Source organism: Saccopteryx leptura, chromosome 3 (genome assembly GCF_036850995.1).
Source record: "Saccopteryx leptura isolate mSacLep1 chromosome 3, mSacLep1_pri_phased_curated, whole genome shotgun sequence".
Classification (NCBI taxonomy): Eukaryota; Metazoa; Chordata; class Mammalia; order Chiroptera; family Emballonuridae; genus Saccopteryx; species Saccopteryx leptura.
The window spans coordinates 57,567,488-57,592,962 of record NC_089505.1 but is presented as its reverse complement, the minus strand read 5'-3'; the positions used below and the strand labels follow the sequence as shown (position 1 = coordinate 57,592,962).

General features: G+C 41.3%; 1 protein-coding gene across 1 annotated transcript in view; it reads right to left on the bottom strand.

Annotated features, from left to right (window-relative positions):
• PREP (prolyl endopeptidase) overlaps positions 1-25,475 on the bottom strand; it is a 144,183-nt gene that overhangs the window by 82,007 nt on the left and 36,701 nt on the right. Inside the window, exons 6-7 of the mRNA XM_066373570.1 lie at positions 24,021-24,142; positions 8,484-8,589 (exon numbers count right to left, since the gene is read on the bottom strand). Coding sequence (XP_066229667.1) covers positions 8,484-8,589; positions 24,021-24,142 — 228 coding nt within the window. The remainder of the gene's footprint in view (positions 1-8,483; positions 8,590-24,020; positions 24,143-25,475) is intronic.

The following is a 25,475-nucleotide window of genomic DNA, read 5'->3' as shown; positions in this document are numbered from 1 at the left end:
GTGAAACCATAAGCATCTTAGAAGAAAACATAGGCAGTAAGCTCTCCGACATCTCTCGGAGTAATATATTTGCTGATTTATCTCCACGAGGAAGTGAAATAAAAGACAGGATAAACAAATGGGAGTATATCAAACTAAAAAGTTTTTGCACAGCTAAAGACAATAAGAACAGAATAAAAAGACAAACCACACAATGGGAGAACATATTTGACAATACGTCTGATAAGGGGTTAATAACCAAAATTTATAAAGAACTTGTAAATCTCAACATCAGGAAGACAAACAATCCAATCAAAAATGGGAAAAAGAAATGAATAGACAGTTCTCCAAAGCGGACATACAGATGGCCAATAGGCATATGAAAAAATGATCAACATCACTAATCATCAGAGAAATGCAAATTAAAACCACAATGAGATATCACCTCACACCAGTCAGAATGGCGCTCATCAACAAAACAACACAGAATAAGTGCTGGCAAGGATGTGGAGAAAAGGGAACCCTCCTGCACTGCTGGTGGGAATGCAGACTGGTGCAGTCACTGTGGAAAACAGTATAGAGATTCCTCAAAAAATTGAAAATCGAACTGCCTTTTGACCCAGCTATCCCACTTTTAGGCATATACCCCAAGGACACTATAGAACGGCTCCAAAAGGAGAAATGCACCCCCATGTTTTTGGCAGGATTGTTCACAATAGTGAAGATCTGGAAACAGCCCAAGTGTCCGTCAGAGGACAAGTGGATTAAAAAGCTTTGGTATATATATACTATGGAATACTACTCAGCCATAAGAAATGATGACATCGGATCATTTACAATAACATAGATGGACCTTGAAAGCATTATACGGAGTGAAATAAGTAAATCAAAAAAAACTAAGAACTATATGAATCCATACATAGATGGGACATAAAAATGAGACTCACAGACATGAACAAGAATGTGATGGCAACGGGAGTGGGGGGGGTTTGGAGGGGGTTGGAGCAAGGAAGGAGAGAGGGGGTGGGGGAGGGGAGGGGCACAAAGAAAACCAGATAGAAGGGGACAGAAGACAATTTGACTTTGGGGGAGGGGTATACAGCACAAGCAAATGTCAAAATAATCTGGAGATGTTTTCTCTCAACATATGTACCCTGATTTATCAATGTCACTTCATTAAATTTAATAAAGATTAAAAAAAAAAACACCCAGGAGAATATTAATAGGTACTAATGGAGGATGGCTTATAAAGTGGAACACCTGAGCACCAGGACACCTAAGGGAGCAAGTGAAGTCATTCAAGACAGGCCGATGCCACTTACTAGAAGACTATGTAAAGAAAAAATTATTCTGGCACCTGTTAAAATGGTAAAGACTTCATTCAGGACTAATGCAATAGGTGTCAAGACTATCACAATAACAGAGCGTTCCAGCTTAGCTCCTACAGAAAAGACAGATGGGGATTTATAGCTAATGAGCAGAACTGGAGGTTGGGAGTGGATGAAAAATTGCTAAGAGGAGACAGCAGGGTAGGATTCTTGCTAAACTGACCCATTAGGACTCCTGGTGAAGGCACATGAAGGTACTCTGATAGCAAGTAGGGGTGGGTAGAGAAGGAATTTGATCAGATATCGAAGGTGGGGGAATTCTGTCCAAGCTGATTTAGTCGAGTTCTTCTACAACTGGGCTGTGCAGGCCCAGCAAGGAGGTAGAGGGGGAGGAAGCAAGGCTGAGGCCCAGTTGAGCAGAGGGCTCAGAGGAGCCTGACTAAAGGCTGATCAGGGAGAATTTTGTCATCTGTCAGGCATGATTCTGGGCACTGAGGACAGCACTGGGAGCAAGACAGCAAGGTCGCTGAACTCACGCAGCTCACGGTCCTCAGTGTGTTTGCATAGAGAGAAAAAGGAACCAGAACAGGGGACCGGAGCAGAAGGGCCAACTGTGGAGGGAAAGGTACCAACCAAAAGCACGAGGAAGTTTCTGAGGCAGAAATTCCTTTTCCTCAAAGAAAGAAGAGTGTGACGCAGAACATGCCCCGACCACCAGCGCAGAAAGGGCTGGGACATTCTTTGGAGGGGCCCTGCTCAGCTGCTGAACATGTGGGACAACGATAGGAGCTTCTAAGACCCAGACAGAAGGCCTGGTAAGGCGAGTCAGGGGAGTGACCTGAAGAGCGGAGCAGCACAGGTCCCATCTGCAGTTCCTGCTGAAAGGTACAACAACCCGCAGTTTGTAAGGAGCGTGCGAATGCAAATGGCAGAAATGAGGTTCTTCAAAGAGAGGCAGAGGGTCACAGGAGAGAGACTGGCCCACAGGGCAGCAAGCAGGCTGACGGGCAGTCAGCAAGTCAGGGAACACAAGTTCAAATCTACACGATCAATGTCAACGACAAAGGAAACCAGTTTTGTGAAGAACTCTTTTTTTAACTCTCAAACTTTCAAGACTTTTTTCCATCCTGTATTTATGCAGTTTTTTCCATGTGCTGTCTTTTTCTATGACATTCAACAGCCAGCCACCACAGTATTTGTGTTTTTTCAAAGTGCATAATGTGAAAAGGTACTCTTGGCAATATGTGCTGACAAAAATGACAGGGTAGAGAAGAGCTGGTAATTCTCCCTGCCTCTATGGTCAAAAGGATTAAAACCACAGCATAAAGTCTTCAGGGATCAAAAGGGGGATACATTTCAGTAATATAAAGTTAAAGATTTCATAAGATTGGATTTAGCTTTCAGTCACCAGCTATTCAGGTTTTACTCACTCAGTACTTAACAAGGACAGCTAGCACTGATGTTAAGTGTTCATCTTCCCCTTAGTTTAAAAAGTAAAACAAAAATGAGGGAGCTGGTAAGAAAGAGCAAGACAAAGACCCCAGGCAGTGGTCGTTGTTACCACGGGGCACATCCCCTTACTGAATTTTCAATTATCCACCTGCAAAATTAGACACTTTTTCCCTCATAGTCTCCCACTACAGGAACATCTATTTATGTTTCCTTCAGTGAAAGAATTCTTTTCTGATTATGAATCTGGCTTTGCAGAACACAAATCAATACCAAGAGCTGTGTTGAGAGCAGCTTTAATACGCAATACAAGTGTGTACGTTGGGGCACGCTCCATCTATTTTACTACACTACTTAAAACCAAAAGGGGGTGATTCCCAATAGTCCCCTTTTGTCAAGAAACAACGGGGTGGGGGGAGGAGTACTTGAAAACCCACTACATGCCAGGAACTCTGCTAAGCCCTTTCCTATGCATTTTCATTACGCCTCACAATTCCTTGTGAAGTAGCTATTACTTTCCCATCTGTAGTTATGGAAATATTAAGACAGAAAATAACTTACCCAGGCCTAGGGTCATCAGTTATTTAGTGTTGGAGCTGAGACTAAAATTCAAATTTGATTTGAAAATCTTATCATTATTGTCTCAATATATCCAACTGCATTTAATAGAAATTATTTTTTAAAATTTAACAATCACTATTTCAGTCTGCTGTGTCTATTTTATAAACTAAATATATTTACTAGTGTCTTCACAGTTAAATTCACATATAGTACTTATTTCTTTAAATCAGGGGTCCCCAAACTTTTTACACAGGGGAACAGTTCACTGTCCCTCAGACCATTGGAGGGCCGCCACATACAGTGCTCCTCTCACTGACCACCAATGAAAGAGGTGCCCCTTCCGGAAGTGCGGCGGAGGGGGGGGGGGAATAAATGGTCTCAGGGGGCCGCATGTGGCCCGCGGGACTGTAGTTTGGGGACGCCTGCTTTAAATAGTCATAACCATATCATAATAAACTAGCATTCAATTAAAACAAACACACAAAAAATCCCCCCGCCTCCTGAAACCAAGTCTCTCTATTCTTGTCTTAAAAAATTGACTTTTGAACCCACAGGTAGAAACTGATACACATTTCATCTTTTTATGGCTGGTCAGTCACTGCAACTATCAAGAGCTTTCAGAATCCTAGGACTGCCACTCAAAAGAATTAACTACTCTGAGGTTCATATTATCCACAGATTTACTGCTAGCAAAGCAATAATGTAAAAAAATGACAGGCCCAGCACTACACTCAGAATTTGGCAGCTATAGCTGGAGAGCTCTCTCCATGTTGATCCCAATCTATCAGTACATAACTCAACAGCTTCAAATCTACTTCAAATTCTAATTTCTTGTTTATAGAATAGTATATACTTTTCTAAATGTCTAAAATGAATTCTAAAGCTGGGTCAGTTTAGTAACTTTATTAAAAATAAAATTAGGCCCTGGCCGGTTGGCTCAGCGGTAGAGCGTCGGCCTAGCGTGCGGAGGACCCGGGTTCGATTCCCGGCCAGGGCACACAGGAGAAGCGCCCATTTGCTTCTCCACCCCTCCGCCGCGCTTTCCTCTCTGTCTCTCTCTTCCCCTCCTGCAGCCAAGGCTCCATTGGAGCAAAGATGGCCCGGGCGCTGGGGATGGCTCTGTGGCCTCTGCCTCAGGCGCTAGAGTGGCTCTGGTCGCAACATGGCGACGCCCAGGATGGGCAGAGCATCGCCCCCTGGTGGGCAGAGCATCGTCCCTGGTGGGCGTGCCGGGTGGATCCCGGTCGGGCGCATGCGGGAGTCTGTCTGACTGTCTCTCCCCGTTTCCAGCTTCAGAAAAATGAAAATAAATAAATAAATAAATAAATATAATTAGGGCCCTGGCCGGTTGGCTCAGTGGTACAGCGTCGGCCTAGCGTGCGGAGGACCCGGGTTCGATTCCCGGCCAGGGCACACAGGAGAAGCGCCCATTTGCTTCTCCACCCCTCCGCCGCGCTTTCCTCTCTGTCTCTCTCTTCCCTTCCCGCAGCCAAGGCTCCATTGGAGCAAAGATGGCCCGGGCGCTGGGGATGGCTCTGTGGCCTCTGCCCCAGGCGCTAGAGTGGCTCTGGTCGCAACATGGCGACGCCCAGGATGGGCAGAGCATCGCCCCCTGGTGGGCAGAGCGTCGCCCCTGGTGGGCGTGCCGGGTGGATCCCGGTCGGGCGCAAGCGGGAGTCTGTCTGACTGTCTCTCCCTGTTTCCAGCTTCAGAAAAAAATGCAAAAAATAAAAAATAAAAATAATAATAATAATAATAATAAAATTAGGCCCTGGCCGGTTGGCTCAGCGGTAGAGCGTCGGCCTGGCGTGCGGGGGACCCGGGTTCGATTCCTGGCCAGGGCACATAGGAGAAGCGCCCATTTGCTTCTCTACCCCCCCCTCCTTCCTCTCTGTCTCTCTCTTCCCCTCCGGCAGCCAAGGCTCCATTGGAGCAAAGATGGCCCGGGCGCTGGGGATGGCTCCTTGGCCTCTGCCCCAGGCGCTAGAGTGGCTCTGGTTGCGGCACAGCGACGCCCCGGAGGGGCAGAGCATCGCCCCCTGGTGGGCAGAGCTTCGCTCCTGGTGGGCGTGCCGGGTGGATCCCGGTCGGGCGCATGCGGGAGTCTGTCTGACTGTCTCTCCCCGTTTCCAGCTTCAGAAAAAATACAAAAAAAAAAAATAATAATAAAATAAAATAAAGTAAAATAAAATTAGGTGAGCATTGTGAGACTTGTGTACTCTACTCCTCTCCCTGTGGCTTTCCATGAGCTCACTGGGATGGTATTTTTTGACATGTCAACTTATCTAGGTGTTACTTGGAACTTGGAAGGTATTTTGTAGAAGTGACTGAAGTCTATCTGATCAGTTGACCCTAAGTAAGGGAGATATCCTATACTGTCTGAGTGTCTGATTCAATAAGTTTAAAAGTCTTCTGGCAGAGCTGAGAATTCCCCAAAGAAGAAAATATTCTGCTTATGGCAGCAGCTTTAGCTTCTGTCTGAGTTCCAGCCTGCCCTACCTGATGGCCTACTCTACTGATTGCAGACTTGGCCGGCCCGAAATCATGAGCCCACTCCTTACAATCAATCTCTTAATATACATGTCCTACTGGTTCTGCTTCTTAACTCAAACCTTGACAGATACCTTCACAACCATCGATCTCTCACAAATACAAAATACCTAGAAATGACCTGAACAAGAAATATGTGGGATAATATAGGGGCATAGGCCCTGGCCGGTTGGCTCAGCGGTAGAGCATTGGCCTGGCGTGCGGGGGACCCGGGTTCGATTCCCGGCCAGGGCACACAGGAGAAGCGCCCATTTGCTTCTCCACCCCCCCCTTCCTCTCTGTCTCTCTCTTCCCCTCCGGCAGCCAAGGCTCCATTGGAGCAAAGATGGCCCGGGCGCTGGGGATGGCTCCTTGGCCTCTGCCCCAGGTGCTAGAGTGGCTTTGGTCGCAAAGAGCGATGCCCAGGAGGGGCAGAGCATCGCCCCCTGGTGGGCAGAGCTTCGCTCCTGGTGGGCGTGCCGGGTGGATCCCGGTCGGGCGCATGCGGTAGTCTGTCTGACTGTCTCTCCCCATTTCCAGCTTCAGAAAAATATAAAAAAATAAATAAATAAATAAATAAATAAAATATATAGGGGCATAACTTTGAGATATCTAATCCCAAATAAGCATACAGATTCACACACAGTCCTAGTCAAACATAGAGCTGAACTTTTGTTTAGATCATGACAAAATAATCATAAAGTTCCTCTGGGAAAAAAAAAGGGGAACAATTTGGAAAATAGTAATTGCTAACATTTATGAAGTCTTTGCACTGGGCTGCAAAAACAAAACAGACAAACAAACAAACAAACAAAAAACACCTAGGAAGCAGAGAAGACAGCTGTCAAGTAACTGAAGGAAAGATCAAGCTAGGAAGGTAGGCCGGGACCCGGCTCATTTTGTAAACAGTGTCATCCAATCGGAATGTAGTATAGCAATTTAAGGTTTCTGAGATGCCCTTTTTTTCTTCTTTATGTTCATTCATGGCTGGACTGTCTAGAATTTTGTTTATGAGGGTCTCATGCACTTCTGCACCATTGACTTCATTCTGGAATCCCAATCTGCAGGTATCACACCCTCTTCTCGAATTCCACACTAATGTTTGCCATGATAAACTGGGGGATGAAAAAATATATAAGGTGAGGAAAAAAAAACCAAGAAGTCAGGAAGAAATCACAGAGGCTTTCCTCAAGTTCTGCTGGTACTGATAAGTTTCACTCAAAGCATCACTATCCATTATTAGAGTGGACACAGCAATAGTTCAGTCTTTGAATATGTAAGTAAAATTTTCTTCTCTGTATTTGGAGTAAATTAAGCAATGTGTTTTTTTTTTAATTTGTTAACCCCTATTGTTTAATAATAATCTTATCCAGGAATTTAAATATTTAAAATGATTAAATAGAAAATGAAACTAGAACTCTCTGGAGAAAGAACACTGTAACTGGCATTTATAAAGAACTAGAGAAAGGCCAAGTCCTTCCCATCTCCTGTCACACAGAAATAGAGAGCAGGACCACAGCGCAGTAATGGCTGCTCCTGTTTCTTTCAGATTCGATCTTCAGAGGTTTGCTCAGTTCTATGTACACCTGGACTTGTCCCTCAAATGAACAATTCCTGGGTGGTAGTCTGCTCCTGTCAGGGAGTGTGAACACCGATGTGGTTGATCCCATTTTCTTGAGATCAGAATGGATGTATCTTTAAAAAAAAAATAGGAAAAAAAAGCCCATGTACGTTTATTAAATGGATATATATTTAACACTAGAATAAGAGTATTGACTTCATTCTGCTGTATGTGTGGCTAGTACTCTGCAGTATCTAAGAATGTTTGGATATGACTCTTACTTAGAGAATTTTAAAAATGGTACAATGACCAATCAATAACAAAAAATATATAGTCTTATAATGTAATATATACATTAATACCAATAATGAGGTCATCTAATAACAGAAAAGTATACTCAATATTGTATAGTTTGAAAATCTGTGTCACCATCTCTAAAATATATTTATTTTACATTAAGCAGAACATAGTATAATTGGTGTAGTGTCTTATCTGGTGCCAGTATATCTGATAAAATTTTTGAGCCTGGGAATTTTTAGCAAAGTAAATCATGCAGTTGAAAGCTTTAATGCTTGACGGTGGTGCTGGTATGACATAAGTGTTGGAAGAGAACATGTAAAATGAGCCACCTCCAGAATTAGGAACTCGCTGCTTCTATGCTTACATCATGACATACAAAGCTTCAGGAAGAAAAAGCAGGCTATCATTGCGCATGTGGCTCTGTACTGAGGCGCTGTCTTATGAGTACCTGCTAACCTAGTTAATAGTACTGTTTTACAGACCAAAGTGCCAGCTTCTCCTTAACACTCTTCATCTGCAATACTCACAGGATATTTTCTCACTTACATGTAAGAAAAATATGGTTAACCTCGACCTACAGAGAAAATGCTAAAGCCAACAAATACCTTCCTTCAATTTTTCTTCATTTTATGGGATAATGTGGGAAGAAATAAAACCTATGAATGAAGATGATACGGTTAAATTAAAGGTTTCTTGGAAAATCAACTAGAAGACAAAATAACTGCTTTTTAAGGGAGCTTTCTGGAATAATTATCTGTGATTGAAAGGTAACTTACCAGTGATGCCATTGGATTCCTGCTGCAGGTCACAGTACCATAGGCGATTCACGGGATCACAACCCTCTCTTATCGATAACAAGACATAGTGACCATCGTCAGACAACTATAAAGGAAACAAAAACCACGCCCGAGGATGATTACAATGTACGTTTTTGTGAGAGTTCTGTTAAATATTAAGTAAAAAAAATAAAGGTTAAACTCAAACACAGTAAATATTCCTCAAAGTTATGAAGAGATTAAGAAAGTTACCAGAAAAAGAGATGGACATACTCTTAATCACAGTTTAACAAAACAGTGAAACAAATAAGGAGAAAGTATCAACAGGTGTAACTGAATGTCATAATGGCGTGATGTGATATTTACTTAAATTCAGCCTAGTCCTTAACTGCAAATACAGACAATCTGTCATTTTGAATATTAATGTTCCTGACTTTGAAGTTTCGTAGCAGGCTACATTTTCAAAAAGTTGTTCTAAATGAGTAAAAAATTAGCAAAATGGGTATGGATGCAAAGAAGTCCGTTTATGGTTCACATTGGTCTCATTAACAATTTCTATTGAACAACTCTTCATGACTATCTTCAGTGACCTCTACCACAAGACATCAGAGAGCAAGACCTGTGCTAATGTCATGTTAAACAGGAAAATCTTAAGTAGCAAAAAATAACCTTGATAAAATACTAATGTAACAAACTATGGTTTTGAGTTGTTAAAATATACCTGCTATCAAACTATATATATATAGTTGAAATATGTATATATACATACATATGTATATAATATATATGTATATATATGCACACTATAATTTTTTCATTAAACAATTTAAAAAATTAACCCATGTTGATATATGGAATTTTCATTTAACTGTTGTGCCAATCTAAGAATATAGCACAACTAGTTAATCCATTGTCCTATAAATACCGTATTTCCCCATGTATAAGACGCACTTTAATTTTGGGGCCTGAAATTTGAAAAAAAAAAATTGTATTGCATAAAGTTATTGAATTCAATGCCCTGGTTAGCTGGCTCAGCGGTTGAGCATCGGCCTGGTGTGTGGAAGTCCCGGGTTCGATTCCCAGTCAGGGCACACAGGAGAAGCGCCCATCTGCTTCCCCCTCTCCTTTCTCTCTATCTCTCTCTTCCCCTCCTGCAGCCAATGCTCCATTGGAGCAAAACTGGCCCGGGCGCTGGGGATGGCTCTATAGCCTCTGCCTCAGGTGCTAGAATGGCTCTGGCCACAATGAAGCAACGCCCCAGATGGGCAGAGCATCGCCCCCTGGTGGGCATGCCAGATGGATCACAGATGGGCGCATGCAAAAGTCTGTCTGACTGCCTCCCTGCTTCTAACTTCAGAAAAATACAGTCCCCCCAAAAGTGTTATTGAACTCGTTTCATTCATCATAAAATTCATTCATACAACTCCTCATCACTGTCAAAATTCCCATCCATTAGCTTCTTCTCATCTGTGTCTGATGACCAATCACTCTTCATATATTGTATTGTCCTCAGTCCCATCTATGGCATTTGAAATGCCACACTTCTTAAATGACTTGACAGTGATCTCAATCTTGATATTATCCCAGGATCTTTTCACCCAGGTACAAACTTCTCCTATAGTTGGTTTCTTCACTCTTTCTGCTGATGTCAAATTGTCCCCAGAAGACTTCAACCATTGGTTCCATTCATCTCTCATGGCAGCTTTGAAGGGTTTGTTAATGCTGACATCAAGTGGTTAGAGCTGGGATAGCAAGCCTCCAGGTATGACGGCAAGTTTTGTTTTTTGCTCTGCAGCAATCTTCTTTGTGTTTTTTGTTACGTATGCCCTGAACTGAACAAGCACCAACAGGGCAGGTTTGCGTAAGAGCACATCTGGTCTCCTTCTCCAAACTTTCTCAAACCGGATCTTCATCCCATTCTGACCCATGCAACCCTTGTCATGAACATGGACAATCACTCCTCGAGGAATATCTTCTTTTGGCATTGTTTTGCATTTGAAAAACAGCATAGGAAGCAGCTTGGTTCCATCAACACAACAAGCTAGAACAACTGTATAATGGCTCTTTTCATGTCCACTTGTCTTCACAGTTACAGTTTTCACCCCCTTCTTATCAACAGTTCCATTACTTGAGACATCAAATTGAAGGGGAACTTTGTTCATATTTGCAATCTGTCCCAACTCACACTGATGAGTCTTCCAACATGGAATGACAAAATGATGAAATTCAAGGACCTTCTGCTCATAGCTTTTAGGCATCTTTTGGGCAGTCTGGTGCATGTATGCATGCTTAGTCCATTCTGTTTCATGAACCTGAAGCTCCAATTGTGTCGTCCTTTGAAATCAGTAACTTCCTTTTCATCAGCAATTCTTGCCTCATGCGGAACCATCTTTGTGGACACAGGAATTCCAATTGCCCTTTGCTCTTCAATCCATATCTTCAATTCCCTCTCTAAATCAGGCCATTTTGCTGACTTGACTCTCATGGCCTTCTTCTGCTGTGGTGTTTTCAGTAGGGTTTCTTCTTCCCGTAGCCAGTCTTGGATTCATTTCTCAGTAGAAGGAAAACCAAATTTACATTCAGCAGCATGATTCCATTCACTTTTGCAAATTGCATCTCTTTTAACTTGAGTTCAGCACTGTATGAAAATTTTTTCTGAGTCATTTCTGGGCAGAATGTGGCAAAACGTAACCTACCGTAATATACTCCGTAACAAGTGAGAAACAATGAGCACAAAGACAACAAGTGTGAAAAAAGCGGCAAATGCAAGTAAAAAAATCTACAACCACTGTATAAGACACACCCAGTTTTCAAACCCCAAATTTTCCGTTAAAGGGTGTGTCTTATACATGGGGAAATACGGTAAACATTTAGTTTATTTCATTTCTATTACAAGCAACATTTTAGAAAAAAATTCTTGAACATGTCTATTTGTGGCCTTTTATAAGTGTTTGTTTCCCTTATATAAGTATTTCTATATAACTAAAAGTAAAATTGCTCAGGGGTTGGATATGCACAAATTCAACTTTATGAGCTATTGCCAAATTAAGTGGTTAACCAACTCATACTCTTACATTTCAACAGTGTACAACAGTTCCTATTTTTCTACATCCTACTGTGTAGGATAATTTAATGTGTCCACTTGGCTAGGCCACAGTATCTAGATACTTCATCAAACATTATTCTGAATGTTTCTGGGAAGGTACTTTTTTGGATAAGATTAGTATTTAAATTAGTGCACTCTGAATAAAGCTGATTAACCTATGTAATGTGAGTGACTATCATCCAATCAGACAAAGGCCTTAACAGAAAAAGACTTACTTCCAAAAGCAAGCAGCAACTCTGCCAGTAGATGGATTCCAACAGAAACTCTCCCCTGGGCTTCCAGCCTGCCAGTCCATCCTGCAGACCTGGGACTTGTCAAACCCCCACAATCACGCTAGCCAAGTTCTAAAATATAAATCTTTCTCTCTACACTTATACACAGACCCTCTTAGTTCTGTTTCTGAGAACCCTGACTAACACACTTACCAACTGTCATTTGTTCATTCAATAAAAATTTCCCAAGCAGATATGTTCCAGTCATTTTCTAGGTGTTAAGGATACATCAGTGAACAAATCAAGAAAAAACAAACCACGTTCTAGTCTAGTGGAGGAGACACACACAAATATAGAATTGCATAGTACATGGAGAGCAGGCAGAATGCATGCGAAGGGACTGGAATATTCAGTATGGCAGTCAAGGTAGGCCTCATTAAGAAGGTCTTTCCATCATTGCCCTCTGACTTACACTGTTTCAGATGGAAAGTCGTTTCTTATCTTCTTCTCCCTATCTGTAATGTGTTTTCTTCACTGGCTGCTTTAAAGATTTTAAACATTTTTTATTATCTCTGATTTTCTGAGGACTAATTATAATAGGCTTTGCCATAGTAGCCGGCTTGAGATTTGCTGAGTGTCTTGGATCTGTAGGTGTCTATTCATCAAATTCATAACATTTTTGGCCATTTTTTCACTCATATACAGAGTGGGGCAAAAGTAGGTTTACAGTTGTGTGTACACAAAAACATGTATTCTTGTTATTTATTAATTATTACATTACTTTCCACATGAACAACTGTAAACTTGCTTTTGCTTCACCCTGTATATTTTTGTGTCCCCTTACACCTAAGGTAAGTCTTCAAATACATAATGTTGAATCAGTTAGTATAAATCAATGACACTATGTTCATTTTTGTTTCAGTTTTTTTTTCTCTTTGTGGTTTAGTTTCAATGATCCAGTCTTCAAATTCCCTGATATTTTCTTTAATAGTCTCTAAACTGATGTTAAGCCTATGTAGACAAGTTGTCAATTCAGATAGTTTTTTTTTTACCTTTAAAAGAATATGTAGTTTGTTTGTTTTTATATTTTTTCCTTTCTACATTATAATGTTTTCTAAAATCCCTTTAAAATCACTTTTATAATAGCTTTTAAAAGGTCTGCTAATTCTCTTACCTGTCATTTCTAGATCTCTTTATTGACTAATTTTTCTCTGGTTATGTCACATTTTTTGCTTCTTTACACATAGTAACATTTTTTTATTTTTCCAAAGTTAGAAGCAGTGAGACAGACAGACAGACTCCCGCATGCACCCAACCAGGATCCACCCGGCATGCCCACCAGGGGGAGATGCTTTGCCCCTCTGAGGCACTGCTCCTTTGCGGCCGGAGCCATTCTAGCGCCTGAGGCGCAGGCCATGGAGCCATCCTCAGCACCCAGGCCAACTTTGCTCCAATGGAGCCTTGGCTGCGGGAGGGGAAGAGAGAGATAGAGAGAAAGGAGAGGGGGAAGGAGCTGAACCTGGGACTTCCACATGCCGGGCCGACGCTCTATTGCTGAGCCAACTGGCCAGGGCCCATAGTAACATTTTTATTGGATTCTGAATATTTGAATGTTGTCTAGCTTTTTTTTTTGTCTTCCTTTAAACATTTTGAGCTAGATAATTTGTTGGAAAATCAGCCTGATCCATTCAAGGCTTGTTTTTAAGCTTTGTTGGTAATGTCCACAGCCTACTGCTAAGGCTTGGCTTCTCCAGGTCTCTGCTGAATACTCTGGATATTCACAAGGTCTTTCTACTTTGGACAGAATGTGAGTCTTCCAGACTCATTAAACCTCTGGTAGTTATTCTTAGCTTGAATTATGGTGCCTCCTATGCATGTGCCACTAATGGCTAAAGATGTAAGGGGCTATCAAGGCACATTTCTGGGACTCTTCGTGGGTAGTTTCTTCCTTCTTTGGTACTCCATCTGAAAATTCCAGTGGTTTCAGTTTTCCTAAATCTCAATTTCTGGATCCTAAATTCAGCGAGACTACAATATTCTGTGGGCTCCCCTCTTTGTGCTGGAGTTCAGGAAATGCTTCTAGGTAGAGAGCTGAGCCAATCACAGTGTTCATTTCATTCACAGATGAAAGCCCTGTGATGCCAGCAGACTCATATCTGCAAACAGTTGCTTTGTCTATTTTGTATCATTTTCTAATAGCTTGTTGCAAGAGGGCTAGTCCAGTACCAGTTACACCACCATGGCCAGAAGCAAAAAGTCTGTCACAATGTTTTTATTTTTTAAATTATTTTATTTTATTTTTTAAGTGAGAGGAGAGAAGATAGTTAGACAGACTCCTGCATGCATTATGACCAGGATCCACCCAGCAATCCCTGTCTGAGGCCGATGCTCAAATCAACCAAGCTATCCTCAGCGTTTGGGGCCAACATTCTAACCAACTGAGACACTGGCTGCAAGAGAGGAAGAGGAAGAGGAAGAAAAAGACAGAGAGAGAAGACGGAGAGAAGAGGGAGAAGGAAGGGAAGAGAAGCAGATGGTTGCTTCTCACGTGTGCCCTGACCGTGGATCGAACTTGGGATGACTGCACGCTGGGCCGATGCTCTATCCACTGTGCAACCAGCCAGGGACTTATTTTTTAACTTACTTTTAATTTTTTATTGGATAATGACATTTTTAATGTATATTATTTATATGCTTAAAATACACAGATATAAGAATAACATAGGATTAATTCAAAAGGTAATACCTATGATTAATAAAAATACATAGTGATATATTTCCTTCAGTCTCATTACATAGTAGTATATTTTTACTTTTTCTGTTTCTTCTTCCAATAGAACTTCCATAAACTTTGGCATATGCTTCTTTTATTTTATGCAGAGGTCAAACTGTCAAACATAACATTCATGTTGACTTGTTGCACTGCTCTTATCAAGCCCATCTACGTATCATTTTCAAAGAAAACTTTTAGGTGTTTTATGATAGAGTTACTGAACTGCATAGTCACCTGGTCTTGTGTTAATAACCAAATCTTCATGGACATGAAATTTCTTTAGAATCCAATAAGAAAAGGGTAAAGAAAGTTTTTTCATAATCTGAATCTACATGCACTTTTTCAAACTAACGAAAGTATTTTCTTTTATATATTATGTTAAGAGAATTAACTGTGTGTATAAAATTGTAAGTATACTAAAAAGCTGGGAGACTAAAATCGTCCAGGAAATTAACAAAAGGAGTGAAAATGGATTTTAATAGCTTTAAGAGTTAATCATTTTCCTCTCAGTGCAGGAAACTTTATCAACTTTATTTTAGAGACGATTTTGAATTTCTTTTCTTTTATAATAGCAGTCAATCATAACAGCCCTTTAATATTAAGTACATCTGCAAAACTTAACTTAGAAAAACTTTAAAATGTCAAACTAATCACCTACAATGTTCTTTTACATTACTTATTACGGGTTTGTGATAAAGAGATACTGTCAGGGTAGTCACCGCACACATGACGTGCATTAACAAACATTTCTAACTGGTAGCCGTTAAATCTAATTGCCCAGTGTTCCTAAAACAGTGTGGTACTACAGCAACGGGGGAAAAGAAATCAACCTAAACTCTGCATGATGTGTTGCTTGTTATGCCAGAAACAGACATAACAGAAAATTCTAGGAAAGGATAACCCATTCCAAATAAAGTAAGTAATGTAGGTTTAGACCTGACACAGCTGCTACTGTTTCTAATCCACCTGGCTGTTTTTATTGGCAGATAAGCTTGGTTATTTAAGCATCTATGGTTTTTTTGCTTGTTTTTTTTTTTTTGTGACAGAGAGAGACAGAGAAAGGAACAGATAAGGACAGACAGACAAGAAGGGAGATTGATGAGAAACATCAATTCTTCGTTGCGGCACCTTAGTTGTTCAATGACTGCTTTCTCATATGTGCCTTGACCAGGGGGCTACAGCAGACCGAGTGACCCTTTGCTCAAGCCAGTGACCTTGGGCTCAAGCTGGTGAGCCTTGCTCAAACCAGATAAACCCACGCTTAAGCCGGCGACCTTGGGGTTTCTAACCTGGGTCCTCCATGTCCCAGTCCGACACTCTATCCACGGCGCCACCACCTGGTCAAGCAACTATGGTTTTTCTCTTCTCTTTTAATGAGCGATAGAGGTCAGGTGAGAAAAGTGACTGATCAGCAAACCCCACCTTACTATTACAAAAACCAACTCTCCACCAGGAGCTGTGTTACGTGTATACACAAGCAGTACCGCCTTCTAGCTTTACTCACATCAGTCTTTAGTCTGGCTTCCTGACTGTTCTGCCTTCCCAAGCATGCTGCTGAGATTTTCCTGCATGCTAATCAGCATGATGGATACGATCACTTCATGCAGTGCTAATGAAAAAGAGGACGCAGACAATGAGCCACGGGCACACACAGTCCAGTTAGGAATCCACCCCGGGATGAATATAAAGACAACCACTCAGCCACTCCTGGGATGAAAATGGAAAGTGCAGGATTCCCAGGGAGTGCAGAAGGAACTGAATGGTCACCAGCAAGGACACCTGCTGGCAGCCTCAGGCTCAATTACTAGAGTTAATGTCAAGAGGACAATGGTGCCTTTAAAATGATACACACACCAGACATGGGGGAAAGTCTGTTATGAGCCCCTCCTAAACTTTGTATTATATAAAAATGTTAAAATAGAACAGGGTGCTATGACAGAACATCTTCCAGAAGGGCTGGAGCTTTGTTTGCTCTTTGTTCCTAAGCATTAGCTGGCCCTACCACAGGAGTGGATGCAAAGCAAGGTCGTCGGGGAATAAATGCATGACCTGTGCTGACCACAGCACAGAAGAGGGCTGCCGAGCAATTTCTGCTCCAAGTCACAACATTCCAGCATGTCCCCTTACAGGGACAGGTGAGGCAGCATTCCACGAGGGACGTCTAGGCTTCACTGACTGTACATGTTCTGGAGGTGAGGCTGGGTGCACACCAGATCCAGAAGGTCTTTGTGAGGATGAACGTCTGCAGGCGAGGGGGGAGACTAAGAAAATTAATATTCATGAGTGCCTATGGTGAGTCAAGCATCAGGCACAATTTTACATGTTAATATATGTATAATATACACAAATGTGTACACAATGTTTTTGTTCATTCTAAGGGTCACAAGTAAACACATTAAAATTGCTTATGGAGAGATATGCAATGAATATTAAGAAACAGGATTACTTCTGTACAAAAAACACTTTTCTTTTCAATTCTTAGGTATAACAGAATGAGGTTTTCAATAATAGGATTCAGCTAAGTAACCAGAGTCTGGCTATTTTCTCCCTAATCTTTTCTAAACGGACTTGATACATTTTTGGAATCTTTATTCTACAGCACCCTCTGCTGGGAAAAGTGCCTCAAAATGCTTGATTTCTTTGTTGTTGTTTTCCCTCCAAATGCTCTACAAATCATTTTGAATAAAGAGCTTTGTTTTTCTGCCCAAGAGAACCTTCTAAAATGACAATTTCTATCCTTCCGCAATCACTGCCATGCGACTAAAGTCTCTTGATCTATATTAAATAATAATTTGTCACTGTTCTTTCCAGCCTGTTGAGACCAGCTCAGCAGTGGATGTGCACAAAAGGAAGGCGCTGCGGGATTTAAGAAAAACACACAAGATGCAACACAGAATAGATGGGTGCAGGGGACACCCAGCCTCTAGGACTGAGAGCCCAGATCTCTGCAGCCTCATCGTATTTATTCATGTCTTTTCTCATCAAGCAAATCAGCAGAGCCTGGGTCAAATTAGTCTACAATGGATTCAGGTGCAGAGAAAGATGACCAACCGATGCCCCAGGCATGTAGGAAAATGACTATGGGGATCAGCTGCTTCCTATAAACAATCATAGTGGTGCTTGCTGGAGCTGCGTTCTGCCCCCACAGGACTTGGCCTTCCGAAGTCCACACGAAAGGCTCGTCTCAAGGCTGCTGTTTAATCTCTCAGCCATTTTCCTACACAAGCCAAATGTTAGAGCTCTCTGTTGGATGTCACTGGCATGAGGACGCTGCTGGGAGGGACCGAGAGCAGGGGGCTGGTCGGTGAGGAGGGCAGCGGCGACACTGCACTTCTAGGATGGAGCAAGGCAGGGATGCGGCTTCCCGTGGATCAAGAGGCACCCAGAAGGTAGCTGGCCGCCAGTCCTCCGAGAGGTCCCTGCTGATAAAGGACGGTGGCAGGGGTAGGATGTGGCAGAGGTACAGTTCGGAAGGGAATCCTGCTGGGAGCAGAAGCTTTGAGGGACAATGCAAAAGAGAATAGTCAAAGAGTTTATAACCCACATCAGGGAACAACAAAGTACAGAGGTTCCCAGAATTGAGGGGACCTTATTACCAAAGGGTACCTAAGGGAGCTGGTGGGCTGTGAGCAGCCAGGAGACATCAACAGCTCCTGAACAGCAAAAGCCCTGTTGCCCTTCTCCGCCTCTTCCTGCCCGCACAGACACCGAGGACAAAAAGCCGAGGTGAGCACCCAAGGAGAGGTAAATGGGGATCGTGCCGCTGTTCATAATGGCCTCGCCTATAGAACGTTATTTCCACGTCCAGCCTCCTCATCCCCAGCGTTTCCTTCTGCCTCTTCATATTCCCCACTTCCAATCCCCCAGTAGCTCTGATCTGCCCGCCCTGTTTTGAACTAGGTTGCATTTTCTAGAGTGTTTTATAAATGGAGTTGAATACTCTTTCTTTTCTGGTTTCTTTCACTAAGCATAAATAACTATTTTGTTAGATGTATCAATAGTTATTCCCTCTTATTGCTGAGTAATATTTCACTGCAGAGATATACCACAATTTGTTCATTCATGTACTTTTTAGTGGGTATTTGGATTATGTTCAGTTTGGGGATGTTATGAACAAGGCTGATCTGACTATTCATGTGCCAAGTCTTTGGGAAAAACAAACAAACAAACAAACAAATAAAACCAGGGGAAGGACTGAACAGTCCCACCCATCTGCCCACCAAATTTGAGCTGGGGAGAGGGAAGAAGAGCATCAGCTGGAGTTGGTACTTTGTTTTGGACTGCAATGGATCTTTAGTAACAGTGACAGTTCTAATACCCAAAAGTGCCCAGAAGGCTATGGGTTCTGCCAGGTGAAAGCTGCTTCCTGGGGAGAGACGCTGTCATAGGCAACAGTGGGAAAGTAAAGCTGCTTCCTGGTTGTAACTTACAGAATTCCTGAAGGCAAGAAAGGCCTGTCCAGTGCAGGGAAGCAGAGGAGGGGTCTGGATTGCAGCAGCCAAAGGGGAAGAGGGTGGCAGCAAGCCAGGGAAATCTGTGCACACTCAGCCAGCCTCCCACGTGCAACTCGAACCACACCTACAACGTCTGACAAGCCACATCCCACTGCTCTCATCTCAAACCCAGCAGCTGCGTTCACACCCAGGAAGCCTGCCTCACAGTTTCTGAGATGCTGTGATAAATCCTCCAACCACAGACTCTCAGAGCTGAAAAGCCCTGGAGAAAACAAAGGAAACAGGCTTGGGGAGTGGAAGTGACTTGCCCAAGGCCACCCAGACAGGAGTGCTTTCTGCTCCAGTACCCGCCACTGCTGTCACACTGTCTCTCCGTTCAGAGACATTGTTAAATGTGTTGATGAAACTCAAGCGGTCCTGGGGTTACGACACAGTTCCATTCCTAGACAATGACGTAATCTGAATCTTGGTGTAAGTTGAAACATATGCTAACCTAACACAAATGGAACACTTGAACTTTTACCAGTCCAAAAGGGCGTAGGCAGTGCACTGGGGGACGCCAACTCTCTCACTCACAGGCCGCATTACTGCATATTCTTCCACCGCGCACAACCAAACTAGTTCACCCACGTATTCTGTAAGTATGATGCTAACAGCGTCAGCCGAAACACTCATGTCTCAATTTTTTAAAGTTTTTTATGGGAGTGAGAGTTGTAAACTCGAAACATCATATGTCCAAACTGTTGTAAACCGAGGACCCTCTGTACTAGGTTCAAAACGATAATCCTCAGAGGTGGGTGCATGGGGTGCGTCCTGGGCCCCAACTTCTAAAGGGCCCTGCAAAACCCCAACTTTACACTTTTTTCTAATGACACCAAGTTTGGTTTCATACGTGCAATTTTAACATTAAGAGTACATAATATTTTTTATTTAAAAATATGGTTAACATGTATTTTTATTTTCCCTCTCTCTCTTTTTTTAAGGGGTCCAATATTTTCTTCTGTGCCTGGGACCTCAACAGACCTTAATCCACTTCTGATGATAAAAGCAACATTGCAACACATGCATGGTTATGAAAAGAACTACTGCTTTTCTCTAAGGAACTGATCACTAAATAAAGGCTGTTTGGAAACTTTGCTTCATTTCCAGTGAATGCCCCGTGTGCTCAACCATACACTGTGATCCACATTTTTCTGACCTGGAACCGAACCACTAATTTAGGATGGGCTGGGGCTCCTGAAGGTTTATACCTAGAGAACCACAGTCCTCATGTTGAAAGGACAGAGTGCTCCTTTATGCAGATCACACAGAACAGGGTGAAGGAGGATGGGAACACTCACCAAAGTCAGCCAGACCTGCCCAACCAACCCTGGCAACTGCTAGGGTGACATCTGTCTAATAAGGCAGCTCAGGCAGTTGGAATAGAGCTGAAGGGAAGTCTCCACCCAGTTTGTGTTCACTAAACCCACTGGTTTTCTTATAGACTTTCTTTGCACTATTTATTAATTGGGGTCCTGATCCATTATAAAGTTCCTTAGGACTCACTTTGTCCCTTTAGCTTTTTTTTTTTTTTACAACTTTATTACTTCTGTTCAGTACAGATGCATCTCTTCACTTCATTCTGTAATAGCCACTGCTGTTGTTTTTGGGTGGCCTCTTTCTTCTAACCAGAGATACAGAGTGCATGGGGGTTAAGAAGACAAAGGGGCTTGACATACCCAGCAGGTAGTTCCAGTCATGGACTTGCAGACGAACCACTCTAACAGGTATCCTATTCTGTCCATGCAATGGATAATCACTGATTCTCAAGACTGTGGTAAAGATTATATTAGACAAGATATGCAGAGTGAACATCTATTGAATAAACGGTACAAGAATCATGTGAACTAGTTAAGTCTGTTTTTCTTTTCAGTTTCCTAGCTAGAATTGAGTATACAGATGTTAAATGTTTATATGATGTATCACCACTCTATTTTTAAAATCTACAGCTCAAAGCAGCATTTTGCATAATAATGCTATGGAAACACCTCAAGTGTCCATTCCTGAATGAATCCATGAACAAAATGTGGTATATACACTGACGAAATATTATTCAACTTTAAATAGCAAGGAATTCTGACATTTGCTATGACATGGACAAACCTTGACATTATGCTAAGTGAAACAACCAGACATAAAAGGACAAATGCTCTATGATGACAGTTATATGAGGTACCTAGAGTAGTCAAATGCATGGAGACAGAAAGCAGAATGGTGGTTAGCAGGAACTGAAGAGGAGGGGATGGGAATGCATTGCTTAAGAGGAACAGTTTCAGTTTTGCAAGATGAAAAAAACCTGGAGATGGATGGTGCTGACTGTTGCACAACAATGGGAATGTACTTATCACCACTTGTTGGGCAGATAAAATATAAATATATTATGCTCACTTTGTTAAAGATGGTGCTGCCCACTTGGAAGCTTGTCGCCCAGGTGATATAATGTGTGTTGGGGGCGGGCTGTGGGCAGGCAGGATCCTTGTAGCCTGGGGCTTGGTTTTGGGATTAAGCCTTTCCTACCCTTTTTGATGTGGGGTGGTGCAATTCCATCATGCCTCAGATAAGTGACTGTATTAGAGACTTCCCTATTTTGTATATTGGATTAAAGGTTTGATTTCTACACTATAAAATGGGGGCAGACTGGGAGCTTGCTCTCTCGGTTCCTGAGATCAGCGTTAGAGAAGAGAGTAGAGAAGGGCCTTGTGGAGGAGACCAAGAGAAGCAGCCAAGATGGTGGAGTGCTGAGTAGAAAGTCAGTTTGTGCAGAGTTTGTGCAGGGAGAAGGAAGGAGATGGGGAACAGAGGTGAACGAGTCTGGTGAGCTAGAAACCTTTAATTCTAGGAAACTCAGATAAAGTCAGTAGCTTTGTGAGTGCTGAATGAGTGGGTTTGGAGCCCAGTGTGTGTTTTTACTTGCCCGACGGGTGCAAGCTAGGATTAAAGATAATGGCCCACCAGTTCGTGGCTCTGTTGTTTCATTACCATCTGTCCTATTCCAATGCAAACCTGCATGGGCCAGGCAGCTGTGATGATGGCCATAAATACTGGCTTTACACCACTCTACACATAAAATGATTCAACTGGTAAAATTTTATGTTATGGATATTTTACCATGATTTTTTATAAGGTATTAAAAACTAATTGCTTCAACCATGTGCTAATAAAGAGATCTGAGCAACTAGAGTTGCATGCATATTCTACCATTAAGCTGTTTTCTTTTAGACCAGTTTGCTAAAATATACTGACATTCTGGTATTTATTTTAGTATTCCTGTTATTGTGGCAACCAAATAATTTTAATTTGATTAGAATAGGCCTGATGTAATAAGTTAGCTTTGAATCAAAAAATTTCTCCAGGAGAGCATGTTTTTGACCTTATAATGAATCCAGGGAGAATAAAATTTGATTACTAAAATATGTTATTTTAGGTTTTCCATATCAATAACCCCTCTACCTCCCCAAAAAAGGTAAGTGAAAGAGACACATATGACCTGACGTTTTAGGTGTTTTGGGTAGCATACTTTATCTTCCTAGTTGTTTCACTCAGATGAAAGTAAAAACGTATATTATTTTATAAATAAATATGTACTGTCTATAATAAGCAGAAACCTTAGGTAAGAGGAAAAGCAGGCTAAGAAGAAAACTTCATAGAGACATTACAAACGAAGTCAGAAGAGCCGTTAAAGATAAATATGTCAGAAATACGGCAATAGTAAATACACAAGAGAAGTTCGTAGGGTGGTTATTAGGGAGAAAGAAAAAGTATGAAAAAAGGGTACAGTTTCCAGTTTCAGGTAATGAAACGTAAGTCCTATATAGTCATTTTTAACACACTGTATTAAAGTCTGGGAAAATATTTCTATGAAGGGCCAGAAAGTAACTATTTTGAGCTTTATGGGCCAGCTGGCAACTACTGAACTCGGCTGTTAGAGCTCAAATGCAGCCATAGACAATACGCAAACAAATGGGTGTGGCTGTTTCAATAAAATTTTATTTACAAACACTGGCCAGATCTGGTCTGAGGGCAATAGTGTGCCAAGCCCTGATGTAGCAAAACAAAATAAACAAAAGGACAATTTGGAATAAGGTGTATCAACGCACACAGACTAAAATACCATGGATTCCTATGCTCTGCCCCAGTGAACCAAACCCATGAGCAGAAATTCAAATTTAAAAAGTCCCTTTCTTACCCAAGTCCTAATAGTCGCTCAGAGGAGCTATATTGCTCAAAGCGCTAAACAGTTTCTAGTGGATTCTTCAATCCCACTAAAAGTGGGATGATAGCCTATTATATTAAAACATTCAAAGGTTTCCTTTCTTTAAAAAAATATTTCTTAGTACCCAGAAGTGAATTCACAAGAGTAAATTCTTACTCTAAGCACCTCTAAGTATTTTTCAGTTGATTAGCAAGATACAGAATAAAACCCAGCCCACTAATTTCAAAGACGCATCACTTCAACAGACAGTGGTTATCGTCAAGATCCCCAAGGACTGTATAAACTATCTATATAAAATGGAAAGATATCTGAAGAATACATATTTTCGTGTAAAAACAAGTAAGCAATATACATACACAAAGAATACACTTGTGTAAAAAAGAAAAACACACTGCATTTTCTTTTATATATATATAAAAGGAAAATTGTTAGGATACTTTTCTCACCTCTAAGAAGCAGGATGCCAAGTTTCACAGTGCTCATGTTTTATGTCATCTGTACTCTTAAATTTTTTATCATAAGCATGTACAACTTTTAGTATTAATATTTTTATGTTGCAGTTAAAAGTTCTATAATCACCTTATTATTAAGAGTCATTTTGAATGCCAGTATTTTTGACGAAAAGACCATTTTCTCAAAGGATTTCTACCATTCATAAAGGTCATCATACAACAAGGATATTTATATACACAGTCCATGGGACATGGTCTTTTTGGGTAACTTTCATAGCAGTACATTACCTCAGCTCCGCCCATCCATTTAGGCTCATCGGGAAACTCGGCACACAGAACATCTTCTGACTGATCAGTCCCCAGGACATGGTAGCAAAGCTTTTGGTGGAGATTGCTTGATGTCTCTGTGCCTGAAAGAGTTAAATATTTATACTGAAAGGCAGTTTACAAGTTTAAGAGAATCTATTCCACTCATATTGTATAATGCTAGGAACAAAGTTATATACCTGGTTGCAGGATATAAGGTTATTATATAAAAGTTAGTCACTTTTATATATACCTGCCATGAACAAATGGAATTTGAAACTAAACATACAATACCACTTACATTAGTATCCCCTAAAAGAAATACTTAGGTATAAATCTTAACAAAATACATGCCAGATCTATATGAGGAAAACCATAAAACTCTGATGAAAGAAATCAAAGAATTAAATAAACGAGAGGTATTCCATCTTCATAAACAGGAAGACTCAATATTGTCAAGATGTCAGTTTTTCCCTACTTGATCTACAGACTCAATGCAATCTCTGTCAAAATCCCAGCAAGGTATTTTGTGGATAGCAACAAACTGATTCTTAAGTTTATATGAAAAGAAAAAGATCCCAAAATAGCCAACACAATATTGAAGAAAGAACAGAGTTGGAGGACTGACACTACCTGACTTCAAGACTTACTAAAGGTAATCAAATATTGATGATATTGGCAAAAATAGACCAAAAGATCAATGAAACAGAGTAGACAGCCCAGAAATCGGCCTACATAATATAGACAACTGATCTTTGATAAGGAAGCAAAGGCTATATAATAAAGACCTTTTTTTTCCAATGAAGTGTTGGAACTGGACATCCACATGGAAAACAATCTAGACCAAGACCTTACACACTTCATAAACATTAACTCAAAATGGATCACAGACATAACTGTAAATGCAAAACTCTAAAACTCCCAGAAGACAACATAGGAGAAAACCTAGATGATCTCAGGTTTGGTGGTGAGTTTTTAGATACAACACCAAAGGCACAATTCATAAAAGAAAAAACTGATAAGCTGAACTTCATTAAATTTAAAACCTGCTCTGTAAAAGATACTGTCAAGGAAATGAAAAGACAACCCACAAACCTAGGAGAAAATGTTTGCAAAAGACATATCTGATAAAGGACTGTTATCCAAAATATACCAAGAACTATTAAAACTTGACAATAAGAAAACAAACCAACTAATTAAAAACTGGGCCAAAGACCTTAACAGACACATTGTCAAGGAAGGTACCTAGTAGAGATGACAAATAAGCACATGAAAAGGTGCTTCACATCATATGTCATCAAGAAAATGCAAAGAAAACAATGAGATACCACTACATGACTATCAGAATGGCCAAAATCCAGAACACTGACAGCACCCAATGCAGATGAGGATGTGAGGCAAGAGGAACTCGTACTCACTGCTGGTGGAACGCAAAAT